Source organism: Coffea arabica, chromosome 1c (genome assembly GCF_036785885.1).
Source record: "Coffea arabica cultivar ET-39 chromosome 1c, Coffea Arabica ET-39 HiFi, whole genome shotgun sequence".
In the NCBI taxonomy this organism is placed as follows: Eukaryota; Viridiplantae; Streptophyta; class Magnoliopsida; order Gentianales; family Rubiaceae; genus Coffea; species Coffea arabica.
Window position 1 is genome coordinate 1,515,320 of NC_092310.1, and position 24,500 is coordinate 1,539,819.

The 24,500-nt window shown below is 34.1% G+C and overlaps 2 protein-coding genes across 2 annotated transcripts; both read left to right on the plus strand.

Annotated features, from left to right (window-relative positions):
• The first annotated feature begins 3,107 nt into the window (after positions 1-3,107).
• Positions 3,108-4,882, plus strand: LOC113735664 (F-box/LRR-repeat protein At4g14103-like). Its single transcript, XM_027262687.1, has 4 exons — positions 3,108-4,106; positions 4,230-4,403; positions 4,482-4,728; positions 4,824-4,882. The coding sequence occupies exons 1-4, from the start codon at positions 3,108-3,110 to the stop codon at positions 4,880-4,882; spliced, it is 1,479 nt and encodes a 492-aa protein (XP_027118488.1).
• A 12,341-nt stretch (positions 4,883-17,223) lies between these two features.
• Positions 17,224-19,537, plus strand: LOC113735733 (F-box/LRR-repeat protein At4g14103-like). Its single transcript, XM_027262744.2, has 3 exons — positions 17,224-18,735; positions 18,837-19,001; positions 19,076-19,537. The coding sequence occupies exons 1-3, from the start codon at positions 17,707-17,709 to the stop codon at positions 19,388-19,390; spliced, it is 1,509 nt and encodes a 502-aa protein (XP_027118545.2). The 5' UTR covers positions 17,224-17,706; the 3' UTR covers positions 19,391-19,537.
• Positions 19,538-24,500: the final 4,963 nt, after the last annotated feature.

Here is a 24,500-nt window from a genome sequence, read left to right on the forward strand (position 1 = left end):
GGCTGTCAAAGCATTGTCTCAAAAATGGTCCCCTCTTTATGATGATACATGATATCATGAAGCAAAAAGCATGTGCCCTGAATTCCTTTCAATCCTTGCTAACTTCTTGGCTTGGGCTGGTTACTAATTCCATCTTTAGAAGTTGGGGGTTCTCATTTCAGCAAATTGTGTTCTGAAGCAACAGACATGGAGAAAGCGTTCTATTTGCTTTTCTACATTGTGCACATATCTTTTGCTTGAGGTTCCTCTATTGTTTCAGCCTTGTATGAGCTTCTGTTTGTGGTTTTAGTTTATTTTTCTGAACGTCTTTTTTTGGTTATGATGAATTTGTATCGATGTGTTTATCTGTTTCATGGAATTTACAGCTAGGAGTCTTATTTTCCTGCTCAGCTGGTGTCCTCCTCCTTGTTCCATCAGTCTTGATCCTCTCAATCAAGAAGCAATAGTATCCTTCGATTTGAATAAGTAATTTGGCACATCAAACCTGTTCGGGTTGATCTAGTCAAGTAATTACAGGCTTTACAGCACACAATCATATCGGATGTGCTTGGATTTAGTGTTGAAGAACTCGTAATTTTGTCATGTTCTGAAATTCGAACATATGCAATAACTTGTCCCGGGATGTTTACATGTGAAACATTGGTTTATCTGCTACTGTTATATGATGTGGATTCCCAATTTAGTGTTTTTACCGAAGCTTAAAGTTCTGAGTATGTGTTTAAGGCAATTAGTTGATGATTCTGTTCAAATGCTTATTCGAGGTTGTCCTGTGCTTGGAAACCTGTCATTACACATCCAGTGTTTGAATGAAGGGCATGAAGGTAGTAAACTTGAGCTTGATTTTCTAGCCCCTCAATCAATATGTTGCTTGTTCAACACTTGGGAGCAGAGTGTACGATACTTGTGGAGTCAAATAACCTAGAAAGTCTGGAGTATGATGATAGCCAAACACACTCTTGGGCATCAGGTGGTTATCAATGCCCGAAATCTTAGATCCTTTTCCTACTTTGCATCTGCTGTTGGAGTTTGCTTCTTTCAGAACCTTAACCCGTCTTCTTATCCTTAACCTTAACAATGAAGTACCAAGTGATGATGCCATTGATCATCTTGTGAGGGTGCAAGGAGTGCAATCACTTTCTTTATGGCCACGCATTTTGGAGGTATTCTGTTTTCTTTTCTTTTCTTTTTTTTTTTGAAATTTACTTTTCTTTGCATTACACTTGCTAAGGAAGTTGCTTTGATACTTTCTAATTTGCATGAAGGCTCTCTATGGTTCCCAATATTTGCTGCCAAATTTTAGAAACTTGACCATCCAGGTGCTTTTATCTGCCTGCTTTTTTGGTAATATAGATGAAGTTCTTTGGTGGAAAATGCTGCCTAGCTTGTTTCAAAAGGCCCCTAACCTTGAAATGAGCGTTTGTTTCAAATGGCGGCCGACTAATGAGCATTTCTCCCCCTATACTTTGTTGTAGTTGTGGTGGGAAGGAGGGGGGGGGGGGGGGGGGGAGATCCTGTTACAATGGATTGAATTAATGTTGTTTCTCTCTGTATGTGGTCTGCTCTCTGGGCATTGTCCTAAAGATGTTATGCAAGTATCAGCAAGATGATGATGAACTGCTTTCATTTGGCTTTCTTGATGTGTTGATATCTTCTTTGCTATCTAGAGCTAAGTGAAGGTTTAACTGCCTAGCTTGTGTGTTTATGTTCAGCAGAAGTCTTTCTGTATAATGATGTGTAGATTACGATTAGCTTCTTTTGTTGCTCCAGCTTTTGTTATGGTCTGTATGCATTAGCTTATTGTTCAGCAGAATCTTTATATGCTATTCATTAGTTTAGTTCGACACAATTTCAAGTTGAATGTGACAACAGCCTAATATGAGACTGATACATCAAAAAGGGCTGAAATTAAGCATAACAGCTCGCACCCTAAATCTGAAAGCAAAAGGAAACAAAACTTGTCTACTTCTTGCTCTTCTCCTGCAACTTAATTAATTTTTTGGCAACATTTTTTTTGATGGAATTTTTGCTTTTTTACGCGCTTTTGTAGATTACAACTTACAATATGTAAGATAGTAGGAGCTAAGTTGAAAGGGTTACTTAAGTGGATATATTAGTTCTGTTTAACCAAAATTAAGCAATTGTGGATGTGTCAAGCATAGGATTAAGTAGTTTAAGGTACTTCAGCTCTAAAAAGCATTAAGTTTATATGCGTTCTGCCCCATGTATAATCAATCCAAAATCGCGCACAAGTTTAAATCTGTTTATAAAACCTAAACTAATTTTGTGTCTCGTAACAATCAGCTCAACTAATAAGAGATCTAAACTAGGACACAAATTGTAATTTATTAAGAAAAAAAAAAGAATTAAAGCAATGTCAAACATCAAAAACTCATTGAAGCATGCCTGATTGCGCTAGTTCAGAATCTGAGTATAATCACAAACTTGCAAGAAGTCTGGTTGCATTTCAATATGATCTTTAAATACAGATTGAGCTTGTGATGGAATTGTTTCTTGTACTTAAAGACTCAGGATAATGAAAGAATTGAGCTTAGCACACAAATTTTGACAGTGAGAATTATGTGATTAACAGAGGAAGGAACTTGGCTTGCATTGGATATGTTTTGCAAGCATCTAACGAGCTAATTATTAGTCTTTGTAATGCTGAAAAAAAATGTCTTTCACCTATAGTCACCGAAGTTGTTTTTGTTGCAATCTGTTATGATTTTCAAACATTCAATGGATACTAAAAAGAGTTAATAATATTCCCAAAAATTCCACAACTATCTGAGTAAGCAACGGATACAACTGATCTGGCGCAAAGCCGAACGTGTTGACAGCTGCAAGTCTACTAGTCCTTTGTAAAATTGTTCTATAAAGAGCTGAATGGAAGCTGCTGCCTCTCCTTCTGCAGTTGATTCCTGAACACTTTGGCTTCTCTGCAACTCACGGCACCTGAACTCGTTCCCCCAAAAATCCCAGGTCTCTTTTCCCCTCTTCTTGTTTTCCTTTTCCTTGTTTTACTGTTGCCTGCCCTTGTTGTTATGGCTTGAGTGTTTCTTAGCAAAAATCCTTTTCACTTTATCAGCTCTATAATAATTTAGATAAAAATGGCAACAAATTCGATGAAAATCAAAAGCACCCCAAGCCCAGATGTTGATGATGTTGATAGGATCAGTGCCCTTCCCGAACCTCTTATCTGCAACATTTTATCGTTTCTCCCAACCAAAGAATCTGTAGCCACCTCAGTTCTATCCGGTAGGTGGAGATACCTTTTCGCTTCGGTTCCTGAATTTGATCTCACATTTGAACCAACTTTTGATCTTGAACCAGAAACAAGTGATGATGAGTCTCTTGATAGTTGGCGGCTCTTAAAGTTCTTGCGTCTGACCTTTAGCATACTTCAACTACGAGATCTGACTCCCATTAGAAAATTTAAATTCACCATCATTTGGGCATATGAAAATTTTCGGTCGACCATTGACTTGCTAATATCTACTGCCCTTCTGTATGAAATTCAAGAACTTGAAATATGCGTGGAAGCTGAAAATGAACCATATGTAATCACTTGTCCTCGGATTTTCAAGCGTAAAAGCTTGGTTTATCTGCAACTATGGGTGCATGCGGATATCCCCAACTCTGTATTCTTACCAAACCTTAAGGTTCTCCGCATGTATTTAATGGGATTGGCTGATGATTCTGTTCAGAGGCTTATTCAAGGCTGCCCTATTCTTGAAGAACTAAGTTTACAATTGTATTCCAATCCTTTGGAGGAGGAGGATACAAATGATACTAAAGTTGTAGTTGTTGAATTTTCCAGTCCTTCCATCAAGAAGCTGGAAATTCGACGGTGGGGAGGTGAGTATAAGATTGTTGTGGAGTCAAATATTCTTGAAAGTTTGCTTTATATTGCTTACAACTATGCTGGCCAGCATCAGGTCATCCTCAACGCCCCAAATCTTAAAGAATTCACCTATTGGGCGCCTGTGGCCGGAGTTAGCTTCATTGGAAACCTAGACTCTCTTGTTGCAGCTGGAATAGGAGTTGGGTGGCTTGATGATCAACTACAAATTCATGATGCTATTGATCATCTTTACAGGGCCCAAAGAGTGAAATCACTATCTATCTGGAGGTTTTTTTTTTTTTTTTTTTATATGGCTTGTTTTCTGTTTTTTTTTTTTGTTAGGCGTTTGCATTTCATGACTCTTAAGTTGTTTTGGGTTTGCGTGAAGGTTCTCTATGGTTCGCAAGATTTCCTGCCAACTTTCAATAATCTGACCAGTTTGGAGCTTGGACTTGGCCACAATGGCCACAATGCTGGTGAAATTGATCATACCCTTGCTTGGAGAATACTACCTACCTTGTTTGAAAAGGCCCCTAACCTTGAAGTTCTTACTTTTACTCATGTAAGTCGTGATGCACTCTTTGATCACAAAAAATAATCGCATTAGGCTTTTCAGTTTTAACCTACTTTTAATGGACAGATGATTTTGGACAACATCAGTGAAAGCAATGAACTTGAGAGTCTCTTTCTGGAGGCTCTTCCAGTATGCTTCGTCAAACAGCTGAAGAAGATCGAATTCAAAAATTTCAGCAATCAGGAATATGAATTCAAGCTGATTGAATATCTGTTGCAGCATGGAAAAGGTTTAAAGGATATGATTGTAGGTCAATTTTTAAGGCCTTCAGTTGGTGAAAGGATCTTGTCATTCAAGAGGAGCTCTGTGAACTGTAAACTCGTGTTACGGGAAGCTTAACTAGTATTCTAGCTCAATTTATGTTCAGCAGAAGTCTTTCTGCTAATGATTCTGCATTACCATTAGCAGATTTTATTGCTCCAGGTTTTGTTGGTTTGAGATCCAAGTATTGCTATCTGACTTGTTAACCTCCTATATAATGTTGTTTGCAAGACAGTTCTCGACTTTGTAAGATTTATTGTGAGAGATCTCATCTTCCTTTGTGCTGGGAAAAACTGGCTCTTATGCATTAGCTTAATGTTATGGTCCCCTAATCTTTATATGCTATTAATTGGTCAAGGATAGTTTGAAAACATTTCAAGTTGAATCATGAATGTGACTTCAGCCTAATATGACACTGATACATCATAGGGATTAAGTATAACAGCTTGATCTCATAAACTTGAATTCTTGCTCTTCTCTTGCAACTTGCTTATCTTTCTTTGGCAACATTTGTTTAATGGAATTGTTCTCTTTTCTACATGCTTTTATAGACTGCAACTTAAAATATGTAAGATGGTAGGAGTTAAGTTAAAAGGGTTACTTAAGTGGATATTTTAGTTCTGTTTAACCAAAATTAAGCAATTGTGAATGATCTAATTGGAGTGACAAGAATAGGGATGGAGTAATTTAAGGTACCTTAGCTCCAAAAAGCATAAGTTTATATGGGCTCTTCTTCAAGCATAATCAACCCAAAATCACGCAGAAGTTTAAATCTGTTTATGAAACCTAAACTAATTTTGTGCCTCATAACAATCGGCTCAACTAATAAGAGATCTAAACTAGGACACAATTAGTAATTTATTAAGAAAAAAATGAATTAAAACAATATCAAAACACCATAAACTCATGGAAGTACGCATGTTCAGAACTCAATATGATCACAAACTTACTAGAAATCTGTTTGCAACTCAATATGACCTTTAAATAAGCACACAGATTTAATGTGTGATGGGATTGTTTCTTGTAGTTAAAGACTCAGGATAATGAAAGAATTGAGCATAGCACACCAATTTTTATAGTGAGAATTATGTGATTAACAGAAGAAGGAACTTGGTTAGCATTGGGCATGTTTTACAAGCATCTAACAAGCTAATTTCAAGTCTTTGTGATGCTGAAACGATATCTTTCACATGTAATCATCCAAGTTGTTTAATTCAATGAATAATAAAAGAGTTTATAATAATCATTTTCATTACTATATAAAAAGTACCATGAGTCTCGATACTTTGGAGTGTGTGTGTAAACATTTTTGTGATTTTATTTTTTGTTATTTCAATTATACCCTTATTAATTAATGATTGAAGTTTCACATTATACTCTTTTAATGTATTATGATGATTAAAATTCATTATGTTGTATTTATTGATTTAGAAGACAATAATAGTTGATGATGTTAAGCAATAGAGATTGAGCAGAAATTGATCTTAGTTTTTTATTGGGTTAAAAACAAAAAAAAAAACCCTTTGTGGTATATCTAATATACAAAAAAGTCTCCCATAATTTCAAAACATACAAAACGACAACTCATGTTTTGAATTAAATTGTAAACTAACAGAATTCATTAAACTTGATAGAATCCGGTAAATTTAACGAAAAATTTAACAGAATTTGTTAAATTTAACAGAATCCGGTAAGTTTAACAGTCGAAACCATCATTTTCGTTAATTTCAACGAATCTTATTAGTTTACAATTTAGTTCAAAATATGAGGTGTTGTTTTGTATGTTTTGAAACCACGGGAGGCTTTTTCGTATATTAGTTATACCACATGGGGCTTTTTTGTTTTTAACCCTTTTTTATTTTGTCGAAAATACCAATCTCCCTAATAACCCTAATAATTAGATTTATTGCAATTGAATAATAGCAATAATTGTAGTAATTAGGAAAACATTGTAACCTTAATTAAATTTGAATTATGAAGACAATAAACAAATTATAACACTCCAAACTAATGTGTTTTTTTGCATTCTATTTTCAATTTTTTATTTCAATTAAAAATTAATAATTAATCATAGCCTAATTAAATTTTTAAATCTTTGAAAATATTACTATTGATACCAAAACAAGGCGCTCTTACTTGTCGTTTGTGCTTTAAGTTAGATTTTGCCCCAAAAAAAAATTAAAAGAAGACAAACCAAAAATAGACAAACTCAATTACCGCTACCAATGAAATTTTAATTCTCAAAAAATGATATAGATAGACGGAAAAAATTTATACATGGTGAATTATTTATATTCCATTGTTAACAGAAATAACATACAAAATAATTCAAAGAGTTCAATTTCAAAGAATATGCATCTCTTCACTTTTAAAAAATGGTGTATATAACTTCATATTGAAGAATTTCAAATTTAACTTATGTAACATGAAAACTAATAATGGTAAAGCATGCAACTAGTATTTATGCAAACAATCATTTTTATTTTATTTTATTTTTTCTGTTGCCCTTCTAACTCTCCCAAAACCTTTTTCATCCCTAACTATTATGCATAGGATTCGAATTCTGAACCAAAAAGTACTCTAAAAACCCTACCTTAACCACTGAGCCAACCCAGTGATTTGCAAACAATTAACCTTTGTTTAGCATGCAAATTTAGGTCATCCAGCTCTAAAAGAAAAATAAAAAAAAAATCTTCATATATTTAACGAAAAATCATACAATTTTAGTGGTACTATCATAATTTGTTTGTCATGGAAAAAAAAAACAAACGAAGTAATTAGAGGTATCAATATTATACATGCCATTCAAAATATTGATACTTTTGTCAAATCATTTCATATTTGGTCAAATCTTTAACTTTTTAGAAGTTAATTTTTCATCTTCTTTAATTTATTTTCCTTTAAACCATTACTTTAAATTGAAAGAGACCAAATGTATCCTTATTTGTTACAAAGTCTCTAGAGATTTTATATGAATTTGTAGATATAAAATTTTGTGAACTTTTTTTTTAAAATAATGATTTTAAGGATAATAAATTAAAGAAGATAAAAAGCTAAATAAAAAAAAATATGCACATATTAAATTTGTTAAAATAATTTTCACAAATAAATTTTAATGTATAAGAAACATTATGTTTTATGATATTATAGCCACGTGCAAAATACGTGACGCATTACAAGTATTTCCAAAATCCACAACTATCTAAGTCAATTATGGATATAACTGATGTGGCTCAAAGCCGAATGTGTTGGCTCAAAGTCTACTAGTCCTTTGAAAAAATGTTCTATAAAGAGATGAATGGAAACGTTTGAGCTGCTGCCTCTGCTTCTGTAGCTGATTTCTGAACACTTTGGCTTTTCTGCAACTCACAGTACCTTCACAATTCGTTCCCCAAAAATCCCAGGTTTCTTTTCTCCTCTTCTTGTTTTTCTTTTTCTTGGTTTACTATTGTCTGCCCTTGTTGTTATGGCTTGAGTGTTTATCTGATCATGCGAGTGTTTCTTAGCAAAAAAATCTGTTTTTCACTTTATTAGCTTGACGAGGACTAAACCTATACTCTAAATTTTAACCTAAATCCCTCGTGCACTGCAAGTGTACAAGTTGTAGTTCGTAATACTCAGTAATAATTAGGATCGAATCCACGAGGAATCACTAACTACCAAGGCTTTTAGCTCACTCTATTATCTAAACTTATCAAGAATTTTAACTAGTTTAATCAACCAAAAAGCAAAAGTAAGACAATGCAAATTTTTAACAACTCCAAGTAACTCAACTAAACACAAGTGCCCTAGGATGTAGAATCTACTAACTGCACCTAATCATGGATGAATTAGCTAAATATCACTTATGCTGTTGTCTTGTTAAGGATGCATTTCACTCAACCAATTGGTACTAGCTTTCGCCAATGAACCAAACTTAGTCTACACTAGAGTTTTCTTACTTTCGTGGTGAAATCTCAAATTTAAACTATACCAAGTACAAGAAATGTTATAAATATCTACCTAAGTATACCACTACTTTCGTGTATCTACTCCTAAGGTTCCATTCATTCATTTTCTATTATTGTCAACTATTTTCATAGATTAACAACAACTAAAGTGGCTTGTGATTGATGATCAAGCATTCACAAGTATTAAAGCATGAACAAATGAACTAGCTAGTACAAGATATAGGAATAATCAACTTTATTCAACCATAGTTAAGGCACAAATAACTTCATCTATCCCTAGAACAAGAAGATTTAACTAGAAACAGTAGATTTAACAATAAAGCTCACGTCTTCAATATAACAAAGCATTAGTGAAACAAGTAAAGAGAGTAAAGGAGAAGAAATGCTCTTTCAAATGAAGAAACATGATCTTCAAGGTCCATCATCTTCATTGCCATCAAAAATACATTGTTACATCAAGAATTCTTTAAGTCTTTCAATAGAAATGAAAACTAGATCTAAAATTATCACTAATCTAGAGAGAAAAGAAAGAAAAGCTCTATATCTTCTCTTCTCTATCTCTTCCTATTCTCCCCTCTCTCTCTTTCTCTTCAATAATGTGTTTTTCTACTTGTTTCTTTACTTCTTCTTCCAAAAATGCCCTTCATTGGAATCTCAAATAATTTTTTTCTTCAGTGTACAAGATGCTTTTCCAGCTTTCCAACTATAATTTGTTGTGAAACAAGAGTTAAAAAAATAAGTGTGAAATGTACATAAGTTGTTCTAAAAATTGTAGAGGAGAGAGAAAGTCGAAGCCCTTGGATCCGAGGGGTTCCAAGCTGATCCGAGCTTGAATGTAAGGTTTCTTCAATTTTTACTTATTTTGCATGCAAGATCCGAGGCCTCTATCGAAGGGATCCGAGCTCGAATCATGGCCTCAGATACAGCCTCTGATTACAGAAATTTATTCGAGGTCGGATCTCTTCTTTTTTGCTCCAATCTGAGGTCGGATTCAACTCCCTTGTTTCCAGCTTCAATTTCCTTCCTTTGGTGCACAACTTTCTCTTCTGGTCTCACTTATGTGTTATCCTCCAAGATATACATTGCATCTTTTTCAACTTAAGCGAGTGTTTCATGCACCAATAACCTACCAAATATCACATATTTATGCATTAATCCACTCATTTTGCACATTTGCCTCACCCTCACTAACACTTAAAGCAATTGTGCACCAAAAAGGGCTTAGACATGGCTATGAACCCCTAAAATTTGCATGTAATCATACAAAACATATGTAACATATTCACTTATCACAGCTAGATAATAATTTAGATAAAATGCCCAGATGTTGGTGATGTTGATGCCACATTTAATCGTTTCTCCCAACTAAAGAATCTGTAGCCACCTCTGTTCGATCAACCAAGTGGAGATACCTTTTTGCTAATGTTCCTGAAATTGATCTTGAATTTGACATTTGTAGAGAAACAGATGTCCTTGAGTCTCTTGATATTCTTCGGCTCTTTAACTTCTTGAATCTCAGTTATAGAATACTTCAATTCCGAGACATGACTCCCATCAGAATATTCGATTTCCTTATCACTTGGGTTTATGAAAAGTTTCTGTCACTTATTGACTCAATCACATCTGCTGCACTTTGTTTTAAAGTTCGAGAACTTGAAATATTGCTCGATCACAGTGATCCAACCCAATCACATTCAATAAAAGTTTTGATAGTCTCTTTCTAGCTGCTCCTCCCATATGCTTCATCAAACAATTAAAGGAAATAGAATTCGAAAAGTTCAACACGGTGGAGGATGAATTTGAATTCAACTAATTGAGTATCTTTTGCTGAATTGAAAAGCTTTAAAGAAGAAGCTTGTTGGTCCTATTCTAATGCCTTTAGTTTGCAGAAGAATATTGTCATTTAAAACAAGCTCTGAAAATTGTGAAATCGTGTTAGACGAAGCTAAGAAGTATTTAGGCGAGATGTGCGGTGATCTTGAAGAAAAATTAAAGAAAGGATAGGTTCTTTCTCTCAGAACTTAAAGAAAGGACGGAAGTTGATCTTTATATGTTATAACTTCTTATTCTTCTTCTACTTTTTTTCATTTTTTGTTATCTAAAATGATCTACAAGAATACAGATATGGTTTTTAATGTATTGTTTTCAGTGCTACATCCTCCTACGGGTTTACAGGAAGGAAGAATATGGTTATGGAAAACAAATTTTTGTGCTGTGTGCTAGCTTGGTTTTGTCCTCACATCATGATATATTTGGCTGTTAATAGGCAGCTTGCTATCATGAAATTTGTGGAAGAGAGCTTGGACAACAACTTCAAATTCAGTATTGATCGGAGGACTCCCTTTGGATTTGTTCATATGATATTTCTACTCAAATTACATCTTCAAGAGTTACAGTGTGTGAATTATTGGCAACTAAGAAATCATTAGGTACTAGGTTGGCTGTAATGCAGAATCTTTGAACTGATATGTGTATGGAATCGACCTATAACTGAAATTTCTCTAGTTATTCAAGGTAGTATTTGTGAAACAACAGATTGGAAATAAGCTGGTGGGTGATTTTCTGGCCCATTTGATACTGATACACTCCTGTTTGATACTCTTACACTGTTACCATATTAAATTTCATTGCATTCTTAGCCAATTTAAGGTAATAAGGGCATCTCGATTTAAAAAAAAAAAAAAGGTTATTTGGCATAATCATGTTTACCCTCTTCCAAGCAAATTAGAAACTTTTTGTAACTTAATCAATGAAATTCGTGCACCGTCATATTAGAGTCACTTTGTGGTTGATAAATAACCAAACAAATTGAATACGGGATAGGAGAATCTTGAAGTTTTTTTTTTCAACAGCACAACCAACTTTTAGTGAGAATCACGATAAAAGAAAATGGACGTTGGGTGTCCTTGGATATAATTTATAAACACTAAGCACAAGTACTTAATTTTGGTAATGCTGAAATTTTAAATTCTCTTCGTCTATTCACCAAGTTGTGTTTCTTGAGGCATCTAATCACCAAACTTATTTAAATGCGAGTCTATAATTTGTTACAAATTTCAAAATTGCAATGCAACATTAACGAAACCCAAAGTTTTAGCTATCTAGGTTAGCATTTAGATCTAAATGTCCTTTTTGTTTTTGCTGATCAAGTAGTGCCCAAAAAAAAAAAAAAAATCTTACTTCTACCTTGACAGTTCCACTTTCTTAACCATGAAACCTGTCTGGATATCACAAGCAATAATTGGAGAAACTTTCCTAGAGAACAACTATTTCGATGGCTATTTTCTAAAGTTTTTTATAGAAAAATATGCTCCAATAGTTTGATATATATAAAGTAAAAAAATGATTCGGAAATGTATTAATAAAACTCATAGAAATTGTTTGAAGAAAAACAGCAATCCAAACAATGCCTGTAATATTAGTAAAGTCATCTCACTATCTTAATTTAGATTAATTACACAAATTGTTTGGAGAAAAACGGAAATTCAAACAATGCCTGAGATATTAGTAAAGTCACCTCACCCTCTTGTCTGCCATATTCTATCATTTCTCCCAACAAAAGAATCTGTAGTCACCTCAATTCTCTCTGCTAGGTGGAGGTACCTCAATTCTCTCTGCTAGGCGGAGAAACCTTTTCGCTTCAGTTCCTGATTTTGATCTCGAATTTAAAGCGATTTATTGGCCTATCTTTGAATATCATGAGAGTCAGCGGCTCCTTAAGTTCTTGAGCCTCCTTTGTGCATAGAATGAAGCAAGCTAAGGTTATGGAGAACCGATTATTTTGCTGTACGCTAGAGTGGCTGTTAACTGAAGGTTTGCAATTGTGAATTTTTGGAAGAAAGTCTACATTTATAGGAGTGATAAATTATTGGGCAAATTACATTTTACCCCCCTATGGTTTCAAAAGCCATACATAACTCCTCATAGTTTAGATTAAAGTGTCAAAGTGAAAGAAATGATCATTCGTAACGAAATATTTAAAAATGACGAAATTACTCTTATTTAAAAATTAAAATGGTCGAAATGACCAAAAAATATATATACAATATACATGATGCACTAACTCTTATGATTTTTTATTTTACCATATAATCCTCCTATGATTTAACACTTTATTATATAACCCTATTATGGTTTTCAAAATAATTTTTAACTTTACACATAATCCCCCTGTGGTTAATAAATAATTTTCAACTTTACATAGAGGTATTTTTGATATTTTAGGTGATTCCGTTATGGATTGCAAATTTCGTTACTTTGATACTTTAATCCAAACCATGAGGGGATTATGTGTAACTTTTGAAACTATATGGGATTTATGTACAAAAATACTAAATCACAGGGAGATAAAGTGTAATTTGCCCTAAATTATAAAGAGCAAAATTGATTCCGCAACACAACAATTAACTTCACATGTAGTCTTTCAAAATATGTTACAAAAAAAACATCTAGGATGCCATTGATTATTTGGTTTTAGGTAAGTGAAACTTTTCAAATCTAGGAGACCCTTGATTGTTTGGTTATAGGCGATAGAAATTAAATTGACAATTATTTTCTACACTATTTCTCGTCATATAATGGATGAAATAAATATTTCACTTTTATAAACATTGAAATAAATTAGTTATATACTATTACTAAGACCACGGGCTTCTAAGTAAGCATTCTTTCTTGGGATTTGGAATCGATTCAATTAGAGTTAGAGCTACTCATATTTGACTCCAACTTGAGAATTTTTGAGCTGGTTTAATTCTTTTTTTCGGGCCACATAGACAGGGCAAGATTATTTACATGTTTTAAGGTTAAGATTTATACAAACGTGGACTTGATCCACCTGCTTGACTAGGAAATCTATCCCAAGATTTTAATCACCCAATTGGAGTTTCACTTCTCCATAATATAGACTAGGTTAATGTTCCTGTCAAATGCATTCTACTAGAGGAGTCTTCACAATGACAATAACGCAGCATTGCTCTCCTATTTTGGTCCCCTACCCCAGTCTCATAGGTAGGAGTGTAAAATAGTTTAAAAGAGTTAAATTGTTTTCAAATTTTACTTGTTTATTTATTGAATCAAATTCAAACTAGCTTTATCAAGTCAAACTTGAGTCAAATTCAAATAATTTCATCTTTTACATGTAAAGTTTATTTTTGTATTAATTGAGTTAAATTCGAGCCGAGTTTAAAAGTTTACTGAACACAGAACACATGCCGTTCAAATTTTGTTTGATCAATTGGCAAACCAAGTTTAATCAAACTCTTATCAACTTGAACTCCTTTGAATATTGAGTAGTTTTTTTTAATAATATAAGTGAGAGGATTCAAATTCAGGACCTCTCAATTGCACTCTTTTCCTCCAAACCATCCAACCCTTTCCCTCTCCCATCTCCCACATCATAAATATTGAGTAATTTAGTTCATTTTCAAATTGCACTGGTAGGTTTCCACTTATGTCTACCTTTTATTCTATTTATTTCATGAGCATCATTAAATTTACATCACATATGTACATGAAAAATTATTTTGTGAAATAATCAAAGTTTGACCTTAAAATTCAAAATACAATAACAAATTGCACAAAAAAAAAATCACACAAACATATAGCTTGACATATAAAAACATCAATTGAGTAAGTCGAGTCTGATGGGGCAAGGGATGGGACGAGCTTCAACTCGCATGGAAAAGCGTTTTCCCCAATAATAGGCAACCACATCCATTGCCATCATGTCTTGCTTTAGTGATTGAAGTCCACTAAATAACTGAATTTTACTTGTACGGGTTTAGATAGAGTATTGCTAACCAACGATGAAGAAGCTTGAGGGATTGCTTTACGAAAAGTTAGAGACATGATTTCTGGGAGTTTCTAAAATTTCTTTTGAATATCATATGCTCATTTCAAATTCACTGTTAAATGGTAAAATAATAAATCACTACAACTGAAAAAATTAACATTTAATCCACTATCATCATCTTAAAACAATTGTACCTTAAAGGAACTATAGAGTTTCCCCACTTTATAAGATGAGGAGAGGGTAAAAAGTTAGGAAATAATTAAAGATTAAAGAGTGTGCACCGTCAAGATAGATTGCATGGTTGGTATTTTATAGCATATCGTTATTCCACACAACTGAATAAATTTCTTTTGAATATCACGTGCTCATTTTAAATTCACCGTTAGATGGTGAAATAAGTATTCTTTACTCCTAAATTATATGGACTAGAAAATTTTAACGTTTAGACCACTATCGTCATCTTAGAGGAAAAGCACCTTAAAGAAACTATGAAGTTTTCCTTGATTTATAAGATGAAGAGGGAAAAAGAGATGGGGGACAAAGATTAAAGAGCGTTCACCACTTCCTTTTATTATCAAGATGAATTTAGGGTGCATTTGATAAACTTTAAGTTTGAAAACTAAAATATAAAATTTAAAATTTAAAATTTAAATTACTTCTTAAGTAGTAAATTTAATGTATTTTATTGTATATCACATTAAGTGATAAGTGAATGACTTATCACTCAATTTTTTTAAGCTAAGTTTTGCTTAGAAAATTAAGTGTACTACTTAATTAATTTATGTTGACACTTTAATCCCAACTATAAAGGGATTATATATAACTTTTGAAACTATAGGGGATTATGTGAAAAATTATTAAATTATGAGGGATAAAGTGTATTTTGCCCAACACTATACGTGAAACCCAAATAATGATCTAATCACAAAACTCACTTTATCCATCAAACTTTCATCAAATAAAACTATAACAACTTAAAAATGAAAGAGGTTACCTCAAATAGTAAACAACGAAGAGTTCCCAATATCCCAATCACCCCGTTGATTTTGATCCTCCAAGAATGCCATTTGATTGGAAGAAAGAAGAAGAAGATTGGAGACTCGGTAGAAGAAGGAAAGAATCAAGGAAATGATAAAGCTTCTAGAATAGTAGAATCCCACTACAAATTTACATCTTCCAATATTTTATTTAAATACACTCCCACCCCACAACTTTCCTAAGCTTCTCAATTTCACCCAAACTACTTAAAATCCCATAATAGCAAAGTTGGGCATGACCAGAAAGAATGTCAGTTGAAGCTAACTGAGTATCTTTTGCAAAATGGAAAAGGTTTGAAGAAGATGATTGTTGGTCATATTCTAATGCCTTCAGTTTGTAGAAGAAATTGTCATTCAAGAGCGGCTCCGAAGATTACCAAATTGTGTTTTTTTTTTTGAATCAATTACCAAATTGTGTTAGACGAAGCTAAGAAATATTATGGCCATGTCAGCGAAGATCTTTAACTTATAGAAGGGATAGATTCTGTCTGTCAGAGAAGTAGATATTCATAGGTTATAACTTGTTTTTCATCTTCTGTTTGCAGAAATGATTTCCTACAACAAAGCCAAGTATGGTCTTGTCTAATATCAAGAGCACAACATCATCCTATGTGCTTACTGTGAAGCAATATACGTTATGGAAAACCATTTTTTTGCTGTTTGCTAGATTGCATTTGCTCTTGCTTTTTATGCAAATTGGGTAGCTGTGAAACTGTTGGAGGAAACTTGGTCTAAATTTATGTGAAGCCACAAATTATTAAGATCAAAAATCATTCTGCAACAATTAAATTCACGTGTAGTCTTTTGGGATAGGCTATTAAACACATCTAATAGTCCAGCGGGACACACTCGAGTGTTTGATTGTAGGGTATGCGAAATAGCTGAAATCTAGCTGAAATCATTTGGCTAGAACCTATAGGCGCTAGAAAATCCGCTGATATCGGTTTACTAAACTGCTTTTCCCCGGAACAAGGGCAGGAATGGTTGTACCTGCAATCGTTTCTGATAGTTATGTGTATTTTATACACGATATAATTTACTTTTAATAATGTGTAATTTTAGAATAAAATTTTATGATTCTCATATATGTTGTTAAAATCGAGATAAAAGATGAAATTTGGACAGTATCTGCCCCTCTTCCACTTTTCCCCATCATGTGATGGTTAAAGTAGGCATTTCACCTTCATAAGTATTAAAACAAATTAAATATATATTATTACTGCTTGGAATGGACTTTGGAGATATGTTTGTAGGTCTGTCAATGGATTGGGTCTAGACCCAAATCCGGATTGGATCCATCAATTTATTTCGGGTATGGATAGGGATTTAATTCCATTATCCGGATTCGGATCCAAATTCATTTTGTCAAACAGAACAATGGGTCGGATCCGAAAATAAATAAAATAATAATTCAAATAATATAAATTTATCAATATAATTTGATTAGGGTGATGTATTTGAATAAGGTCAATTTGATTTCTTTTCTTATTTGATTTTTTTTGTCTTAGTTAGAAATTAGTTTACAAATATATTTTTTTCTCATTTTTGTTAAAAATTGTAAGATTTGATAGATTTTTTTCGGATAAATCAATCCGAATCCAAGACCCATCGAATTCGGATCCGGAATATGAAGTATAAGACGCGTCAGATAAATGGATCCGATCCAAGTCCTATATATTATGTATTATTCCAGATCAGGACCCAACCCATTAACAGACCTATATGTTTGGATTCAAACTTGATTTGAATGTTTAATCGAGCTACTCAAATTCGGTTCGCATCTCGTTCCCCAATTTGCCCCTTGCTCTCGGCTTCTCAACTTGTATGTCCCCAATTATACGACCTTTTATTCATTTTCATAACAAACCACTAGATTTACATCACATCTGTACATGAAAAAGTAATTAAACAAATACTATTAAACTTCAAATGCCAATCTTTGACCTAAAGCATACATATGGTGCTTGGAAATTCTTGTGCTGCTGCTTCTGCTTCAGCGGCTAGTTTCTGAACACTATGGCTTCTCTGCAACTCGAAGCAATCAAGGGTTTCATAAATCTCGGGTGTTTCTTGTTCCAGCTTTTCCTTTACTTTTCTCTTCTGTTGCATGCCCTTGTCTACAGACTCAGAAATTCAGCTGATATTTGTGTTGGCAAAAGATCCCTTTTCCCTTTATAAGCTCTGTTTTGGGAAAATTGACTAAAACCCCATTTGATCTTTTTCAGTAATCAAGAGAAATAACAGCATAGTTAATGATGATGAAAAGCACCCCAGGCTCAGATGTTGGTAGTGTTGATAGGATCAGTGCCCTTCCAGACCCTCTTATTTGCCACATTTTATCGTTTCTCCCACTGAAAGAATCTGCAGCCACCTCAGTTCTATCCACCAGGTGGAAATTCCTTTTTGCTTCACTTGCTGATATTGATCTCCAATTCAAGTCAACTTATAGGCCTAATGTCAGAAAATCTGTCCTTGAGTTTATTGATAGTCAAAGGCTCATTAAGTTCTTATATCTTGCCTGGCGAATACTTCAATTCCGAGATGGGGTTCCCATTACAAAACTTACACTCTCCGTTTTCTGGATTTATGAAATGGTTGATAAAAAGTTCCGATCGCTAATTGACTCGTGGATATCTGCTGCACTTTTGTTTAATGTTCAAGAACTTAAAATATTTGTCTCAATTCGACATTATGCAATAAATTGTCCCGGAATTTTCGCGTGCAAAACCTTAGTTTCTCTGCGACTACTGGTGGTTTCTACAGAAGTCCCCAGTTTAGTGGTTTTACCAAATCTTAAGGTGCTTCACATGTCGTTAAAGGGACAAGTTGTTGATTCTGTTCGAAGGCTTATTCAAGGTTGCCCTCTGCTTGAAGAACTGGATGTAGCATTAGACTTACAATCTGTGAAGGATGAGGAGACTAATGATGCTGAAGCTGATGTAGTTGATTTCAGTGGTCCTTCGATCAAAAGATTGAGAATTGAACTGTGGGGAGGTGACTGTACTGTTCTTGTGGATTCAGGTGTTCTGGAACATTTGGCATATGGTGCTCCTAGACATGATGGCGAGCATCAGGTCATCTTCAATGTTCCAAACCTTACACATTTGTCCTACTCTGCACCTGCAATTGGAGTTAATTTCATTCAAAACCTAAACTCTCTTGTTGAAGCGAGTATAGGAGCTGGATTGTGCAAGGATCAACTAAACAGTCGTGATGCTATTGTTCATCTTATAAGGGTGAAAACAGTGAAATCACTTTCCTTAGGACAGGACTTTCTGGAGGTACGTTGTCTTCTAATAATTTATTTAGGTGTTCTCTATAATTTCATGATGTCATATATTCAGATGATAAATCCTTATTGCTCTGGTTCATTTCCATGAAGGCTCTCTATGATTCCCAAGATTTCCTGCCGATTTTCAAGAATTTGACGAGCCTGACGCTTGTAGGCAGCTGCTATCCTGATGAAACTGACCATATCCTTTCTTGGAAAGCGTTAGCTAGCTTATTTGGGAAGGCCCCTAGCCTTGAGGCTCTCACTTTTTCGAAGGTAAATATGATGCTGTGTTTTATCCCAAAAACCGTTTCATTAGGCTTTGCAGTTTAATCTTCTCGAATGGACAGGTGTGTTTGGGCAATGTCATTGAGAACGAAGAATTGGAGTGCTTGTTTTCAGAGGCTCTCCCCATATGCTTCATCAAACTTCTGAAGGAAATTGAATTTAAGTTTCTTTACAAGGAGGAAGAAGAATGTCAATTGAAGCTGATTGAGTATCTTTTGAAAAATGGGAAAGCTCTAAAGATTCTGATGCCTTCAGTTTGTAGAAGAATATTGTTATTCAAGAGAGGCTCTGAAGATTGTGAAATCATATTAGACGAAGCGAAGAAGTATTTTGGCGATATCTGTGATGATCTCCAAGAAACCTCAAGGAAGGGATAGATTCTCTTTGTCAGAGAAGTAAATATTGCCAGGTTATAACTTTTTTTTGTGTTTCGCATGCTGAAATGATGTACTACAAGAAACCGAAGCGTGGTCTTGTACAGCATTGTGTACCGCATCTTCCTATGTGCCTACTGTGTAGCAATCTATGGGTTAAGGAAAACCGGTTTTTGCTGTCTGCTAGATTGGTTTCATTCTCACTTTTTATTGAAATGGGATGTTAATAGACAGCTTGCAGTCATGAAGTTTTTGGGAGAACGCTTGGTCTAAATTTATGTGAGCCATCAATTAAAAACAGCAAATTCATTCTGCGACGACTAACTTCACCTGTAATCTTTGACAGATGCTATTTAAAACATCTAGGAGACCCTTGAGTATTTGGTAATAGGGTATGCAAAACTGTTGAAATCTAGGAGACCCTTGATTATTTGGTTATAGCCTTAGGTAATAGAAAATCCATTGAAGTCTGCTTTATACTTTACTTTTCCTTGACATATAGCTATAGTCTTCCGGATCTGTTGATAGGTTATAATTTGTTACTACATTTATAATTATTTTTCCACTTGATTTTAGCCAAATATTGTTTTAATTGTCGAATTCTACTTATATTTGATTAATAGTGCCAATTGTAGGAAAAGGAGCAAAACGTGATTAAAAGTGACAATTTTCCAATTCATTGGATGGTGGCACGTTTGGGGTTGGTTTCTAAGTCCGAGTCGAATTCAAAGCAATTTTTGAAGGAAGATTTTGAAGATTTTAATCTTCATTATTAGTTTTAATATTGGATTAGAAAACTTGGAATATTTTCTTTTATGGTTTCTTTTCCTATTTAGGAGATTAGTTTTATTTGCTAGTAGACTTCAATTAGGAAACAAAAAATAATAAGAGAAGCCAGATTCCCGTTTGATTAGGACTTCAGCCAAAAAAACAAGAAAAAGAGCCGTGACTCTTTGGGAAAAGGAGAAGGCCGGATCCCGCGTGATTAAGAGTTGAAGGCAGCAACAAATCCGGGAGGAACAATTCGGCTGGGACTTAGGTCTTTGCATTTTTTCTTTTTAGCCGACCTTGGGGAGGACAATTGCTTTGATTTTGATTTTCATCTTTGACTTTTCTTCCGTGGCCGATTTGGCCAGGAACAATCTTGTAAACTTCAGGTAGCTCTTTCGCATGGTTGTTCTCCATTAATGGACGACTAACCTCCTAATTCTAGTCAAGGGAACAACTGAAGACTTGGTTCAGCATTTACTGTGAGATCGAAATTATTTTAATCATTTCCTCATTTATTGGTATTTATGTGTTTCTTGTTTTTAATTGTTATAGTCCTTATGTATGATTGATTAGTGCGCAATAATTAATTATTCATATAGGCTATTTTGCTAAATAGAGGTAATTGAATCCGTAATTGTTCGTTATCTCTATCTTAGTAGCAATTGGCGTAATTGGGTTTATGTCAGGGGAGCATACGATCTAGTTTAAACAAACCCTCGTAGCGTGTTTGTTAGTTAGGATTGGGCTTTTCTAATTATTAATGCAATCTAGAAATTAAATCCTACGGTCGTACCTAGGGTTGTTTCCGGGTTAGAGAAATAGTTAACGGTCGTACCTTAACTATCGAGAAATTAAGGAAAGATTGGTTGTTTATCGCGTGCATGACAACTATAATTAATCTATTGATAGATGTTGGAATTATCTGTGAATCGATGATCAGTGCATGAACCATTTCTGAAGTGCACCCTTGGCTAGAGCTCTCCCAATTATTTCTGTTAATTAAATTCTTTTTTGCATTTGAGTTATTTAGTTTATTAGCATTTAATCCTAAAACTCCCTATTTATCTTTACTCTAAAGGGAGCAAATTTCTGCCCAATCCCTGTGGATTCGACCCTAATCACCACTATATACAAAATTTGTATTTTTCTTGAGTAGGTAATTATTATTGTACAGGTTCGGCACCTGTCATCTGTTCATGTAATTTATCTACTCAAAACTAGATCTTTTAATTGCTACATACGGGAAGTGAATAAATTTAAAGCAAATGGAGGATCAAAGCCTATCAAAACACAATTAATCTACTATAAGAGGCTCCCACAATGTCCCTTGACAAGGAGTCCTTAACAGGAGCAGTGGACGAGGAAGGACCGTTGGACCTGGTTGCAAACTCAAACTCATTCTCACCAAAACATCTGCACACTGATTTTCTTTCCTTCAAAAGTGATCTAGCGTGTGCACTGCCATCCCTAATTCAGTAGCTCATCTGTAATTCAATAGCTCTTGAATTTGCCAAATAAGGTTTGAATGCGCTTGGACAGTTTTTTGGAAAACCAAACAGATGGCCTTAGATAAATTCTACTTTATTTTGACTGTAAGTCCCAAGCAATTAGAAGTCCTCTCCATAGAGCCATAATTCTGCAATAAGGTTTGGCACGAACCCAATATTTTGGGAGATTTACTATTCAGTGTGAAAGATTGTATGCCATATGTTGTCACGAACCAAAATGGTCCCAAAAAAAAAGCAAGGGAGGAAACATCCTAGAGTGCAAATATTTGTTGAACTTGACTAAGGAGTTATTTTCTTAGACATGCCTGGATACTGTCATACTTGTCCCTAGATAATGTACTAGAATTAAGCAACTTACTTTACACCGAACATGATTTAAGATCTTAAGCAATAACTAACTTAAAGTGAAAATACAAATAATAGTCAAGTCATTTTTTTTTCATTTTAAGCAACCACTATTAACCACTAAGATTAAACTTGATTACATTTTTCTTCTTAAACCAGCACGGCAGTGTTCTTGATCTGCAAGAGTATGGCAGGATTGGCATTTGGCAGTAAGTTCAATTGTTTCCAAAAGTGAGTCCTAATGCAACCAAAAAAGGAAGGAAAACAAATGGTACCATAACTTCCCCTAATCCATTTTTTATCTTCGATTAGCCCATAGCAATGATGATGCTGGAGGTCAGGGGCTCAACTCCTGCCTCCTACAAATTTGTTACAATATGTGGCTGGTCTTAGTTGACCATCTCCCTTTACCTTTTCTCCTAGATTAGGCTAGATTAAGACATCTATCGTTGCAGGGAAAAAAAAAAAAAAAGATTAGCCCCTAGCAATGAAAAGTGCATAATTTAAGGATTCTAGCCCTTTAGACGTAAGTCCAATCGAAGTCGAAGGGTATTTTGTCTAATCATAATCAAAAGCATCGGAAGCATATGCTTATTCTGTAAGGATGTCTGAGCAGAACTGCCGGCCACCTAGTGTTTTAGGGCAAGTACTTCACATCCTAAAATTTACTGTGCTAATGTCGATGGTTGTAGGGAAATGAGAATTAGTAGAGAAAATTTCCTCTGAGCATTCACAGGTTATTATTGGGGGTCTTTCATATCTAATGTAAGCATTTTCAATCTGTGAATTGAGCCCCTCTGTCTTCTTAAAGCAGCCAGCCCTTGAATTGGTCATAGTGTGGCTCAATTTGTTGGGACCTGGAAATCTGGAGACCAAAAACAGTTTATAGATTGATAAACAAATTTTGGCTCATCAGATAACGATCTGGCTTCTATTAGCTTTTTGAACTTGTTCGACCTGTATGTAATTCTTGTGTAGAGTACATGTTATATCGGGCAATAGAATTGGCAGTATAAACTCGGGCGGACTGCTCCACCAGATAAAGGAATCCTTCTCCTTTTTTTTTTTTTGGGCTAATTAGAATCCTTCATCTTTAGCATATTGAGATAGTGCTTCCATTAAACTTCATACTTACCCAATCAACATTTATTTTTTGATAAAAAAAAAATATTTGGGTGCTTTCGACTCCGATATTCAGTAAGCATAATTGACCGCTAAGCAAAGTCTTAGCATACCAATGAACAAAATGTCATTCTTTAACGTGTACGCTTATAACTGATACTATTTAATTTTAATTTAAGTAACCTTTTCCTCCCAAAATAAAAAAATCATTCTATTTTTCTTAAACTTAGAATCTAGGGCAAATTATATTTTACCCCCTTGTGGTTTAGTATTTTTTTACATAACCCCCTTATGATTTCAAAAGCTATACATAACCCTCTCATGATTTGAATTAAAGTATCAAAGTGACAGAAATAGTCATTCGTAATGGAACTTCTAAAAATATCGTAATTACACTTATAAATACATGACACACTAATCTCGTATGATTTTTATATTTTACTATATAACTCGCTTATGGTTTAATATTTTATCATATAACCTCCTTATGGTTTTCAAAATATACACATAACCCCCCTTGGTTAATAAATAATTTTCAACTTTACATAAGGGTATTTTTGACATTTTAGGTGATTCCGTTACGAATGATCATTCCCGTCACTTTGACACTTTAATCCAAACTATGAGGGGGTTATATATAATTTTTGAAATCATGGAGGGGTTATATAAAAAATGCTAAACCACAGAGGGGTAAAGTGGAATTTTCCCTAGAATCTATTCACTTCATTTTGTTTCTTTTACTCTAGAACTCCCAAACTTGGCTCTAAGGGCTTAGTGGAATCTTTCTTTGTTAAACAAAGCAATAACTAAATCGGGTTCCTAATTCATCTTCCATCTTCTATCAATTTCCTTTACAAATTAGAGACAAGTAATCACAAACAAATAGAAATAAAAATCATTCATAGTTCGCGTCACAAAATTCACTAGGAGTTCCTTATTAGCAAATTCTTCAAAAGAAAGTTTGAGATCGTTTTTCAGATTGCTTATTATTTGTATGACTTGTGATTGTTTCCATTTGGAATCTCAGCTACAAAACTTAGATTAGAATTTTATTTTCTGTGCTCAATGTATAATTTGTTTACCAGTTGAGTTCAAAAGCATAATATGCATAATATCTTGTACATTTAGGCCCAAATCATGAATATAAATTGTATGATTTGCAATTTTGGCATGATCTGCAAATGTAACTCAATTATAGAACATGTTACTGTAATATTTTAGCTCCTTGTAAGATTAAAAATAAGTACTCGACAATCTGTTTAGACAAATTGATGATAGAGAATAATGAGAATCAGCAAAATCTAGTCTTTGGGTGAATATAGATTTCAACATTTTGATTATAAAGGGGAATCACCAAGCTTATTAAT

What these genes read in the sequence shown, in the direction of transcription:
- LOC113735664 (XM_027262687.1), top strand. Translation starts at nt 3,108, where the DNA reads ATGGCAACAAATTCGATGAAAATCAAAAGCACCCCAAGCCCAGATGTT. An exon ending in ATCTTTACAGGGCCCAAAGA is followed by an intron (nt 4,107 to 4,229) that starts GTGAAATCACTA and finishes GTTTGCGTGAAG; the next exon opens with GTTCTCTATGGTTCGCAAGA. An exon ending in CAAGAGGAGCTCTGTGAACT is followed by an intron (nt 4,729 to 4,823) that starts GTAAACTCGTGT and finishes TACCATTAGCAG; the next exon opens with ATTTTATTGCTCCAGGTTTT.
- LOC113735733 (XM_027262744.2), top strand. Translation starts at nt 17,707, where the DNA reads ATGATGATGAAAAGCACCCCAGGCTCAGATGTTGGTAGTGTTGATAGG. An exon ending in TAGGACAGGACTTTCTGGAG is followed by an intron (nt 18,736 to 18,836) that starts GTACGTTGTCTT and finishes ATTTCCATGAAG; the next exon opens with GCTCTCTATGATTCCCAAGA. An exon ending in AGGCTCTCACTTTTTCGAAG is followed by an intron (nt 19,002 to 19,075) that starts GTAAATATGATG and finishes TCGAATGGACAG; the next exon opens with GTGTGTTTGGGCAATGTCAT.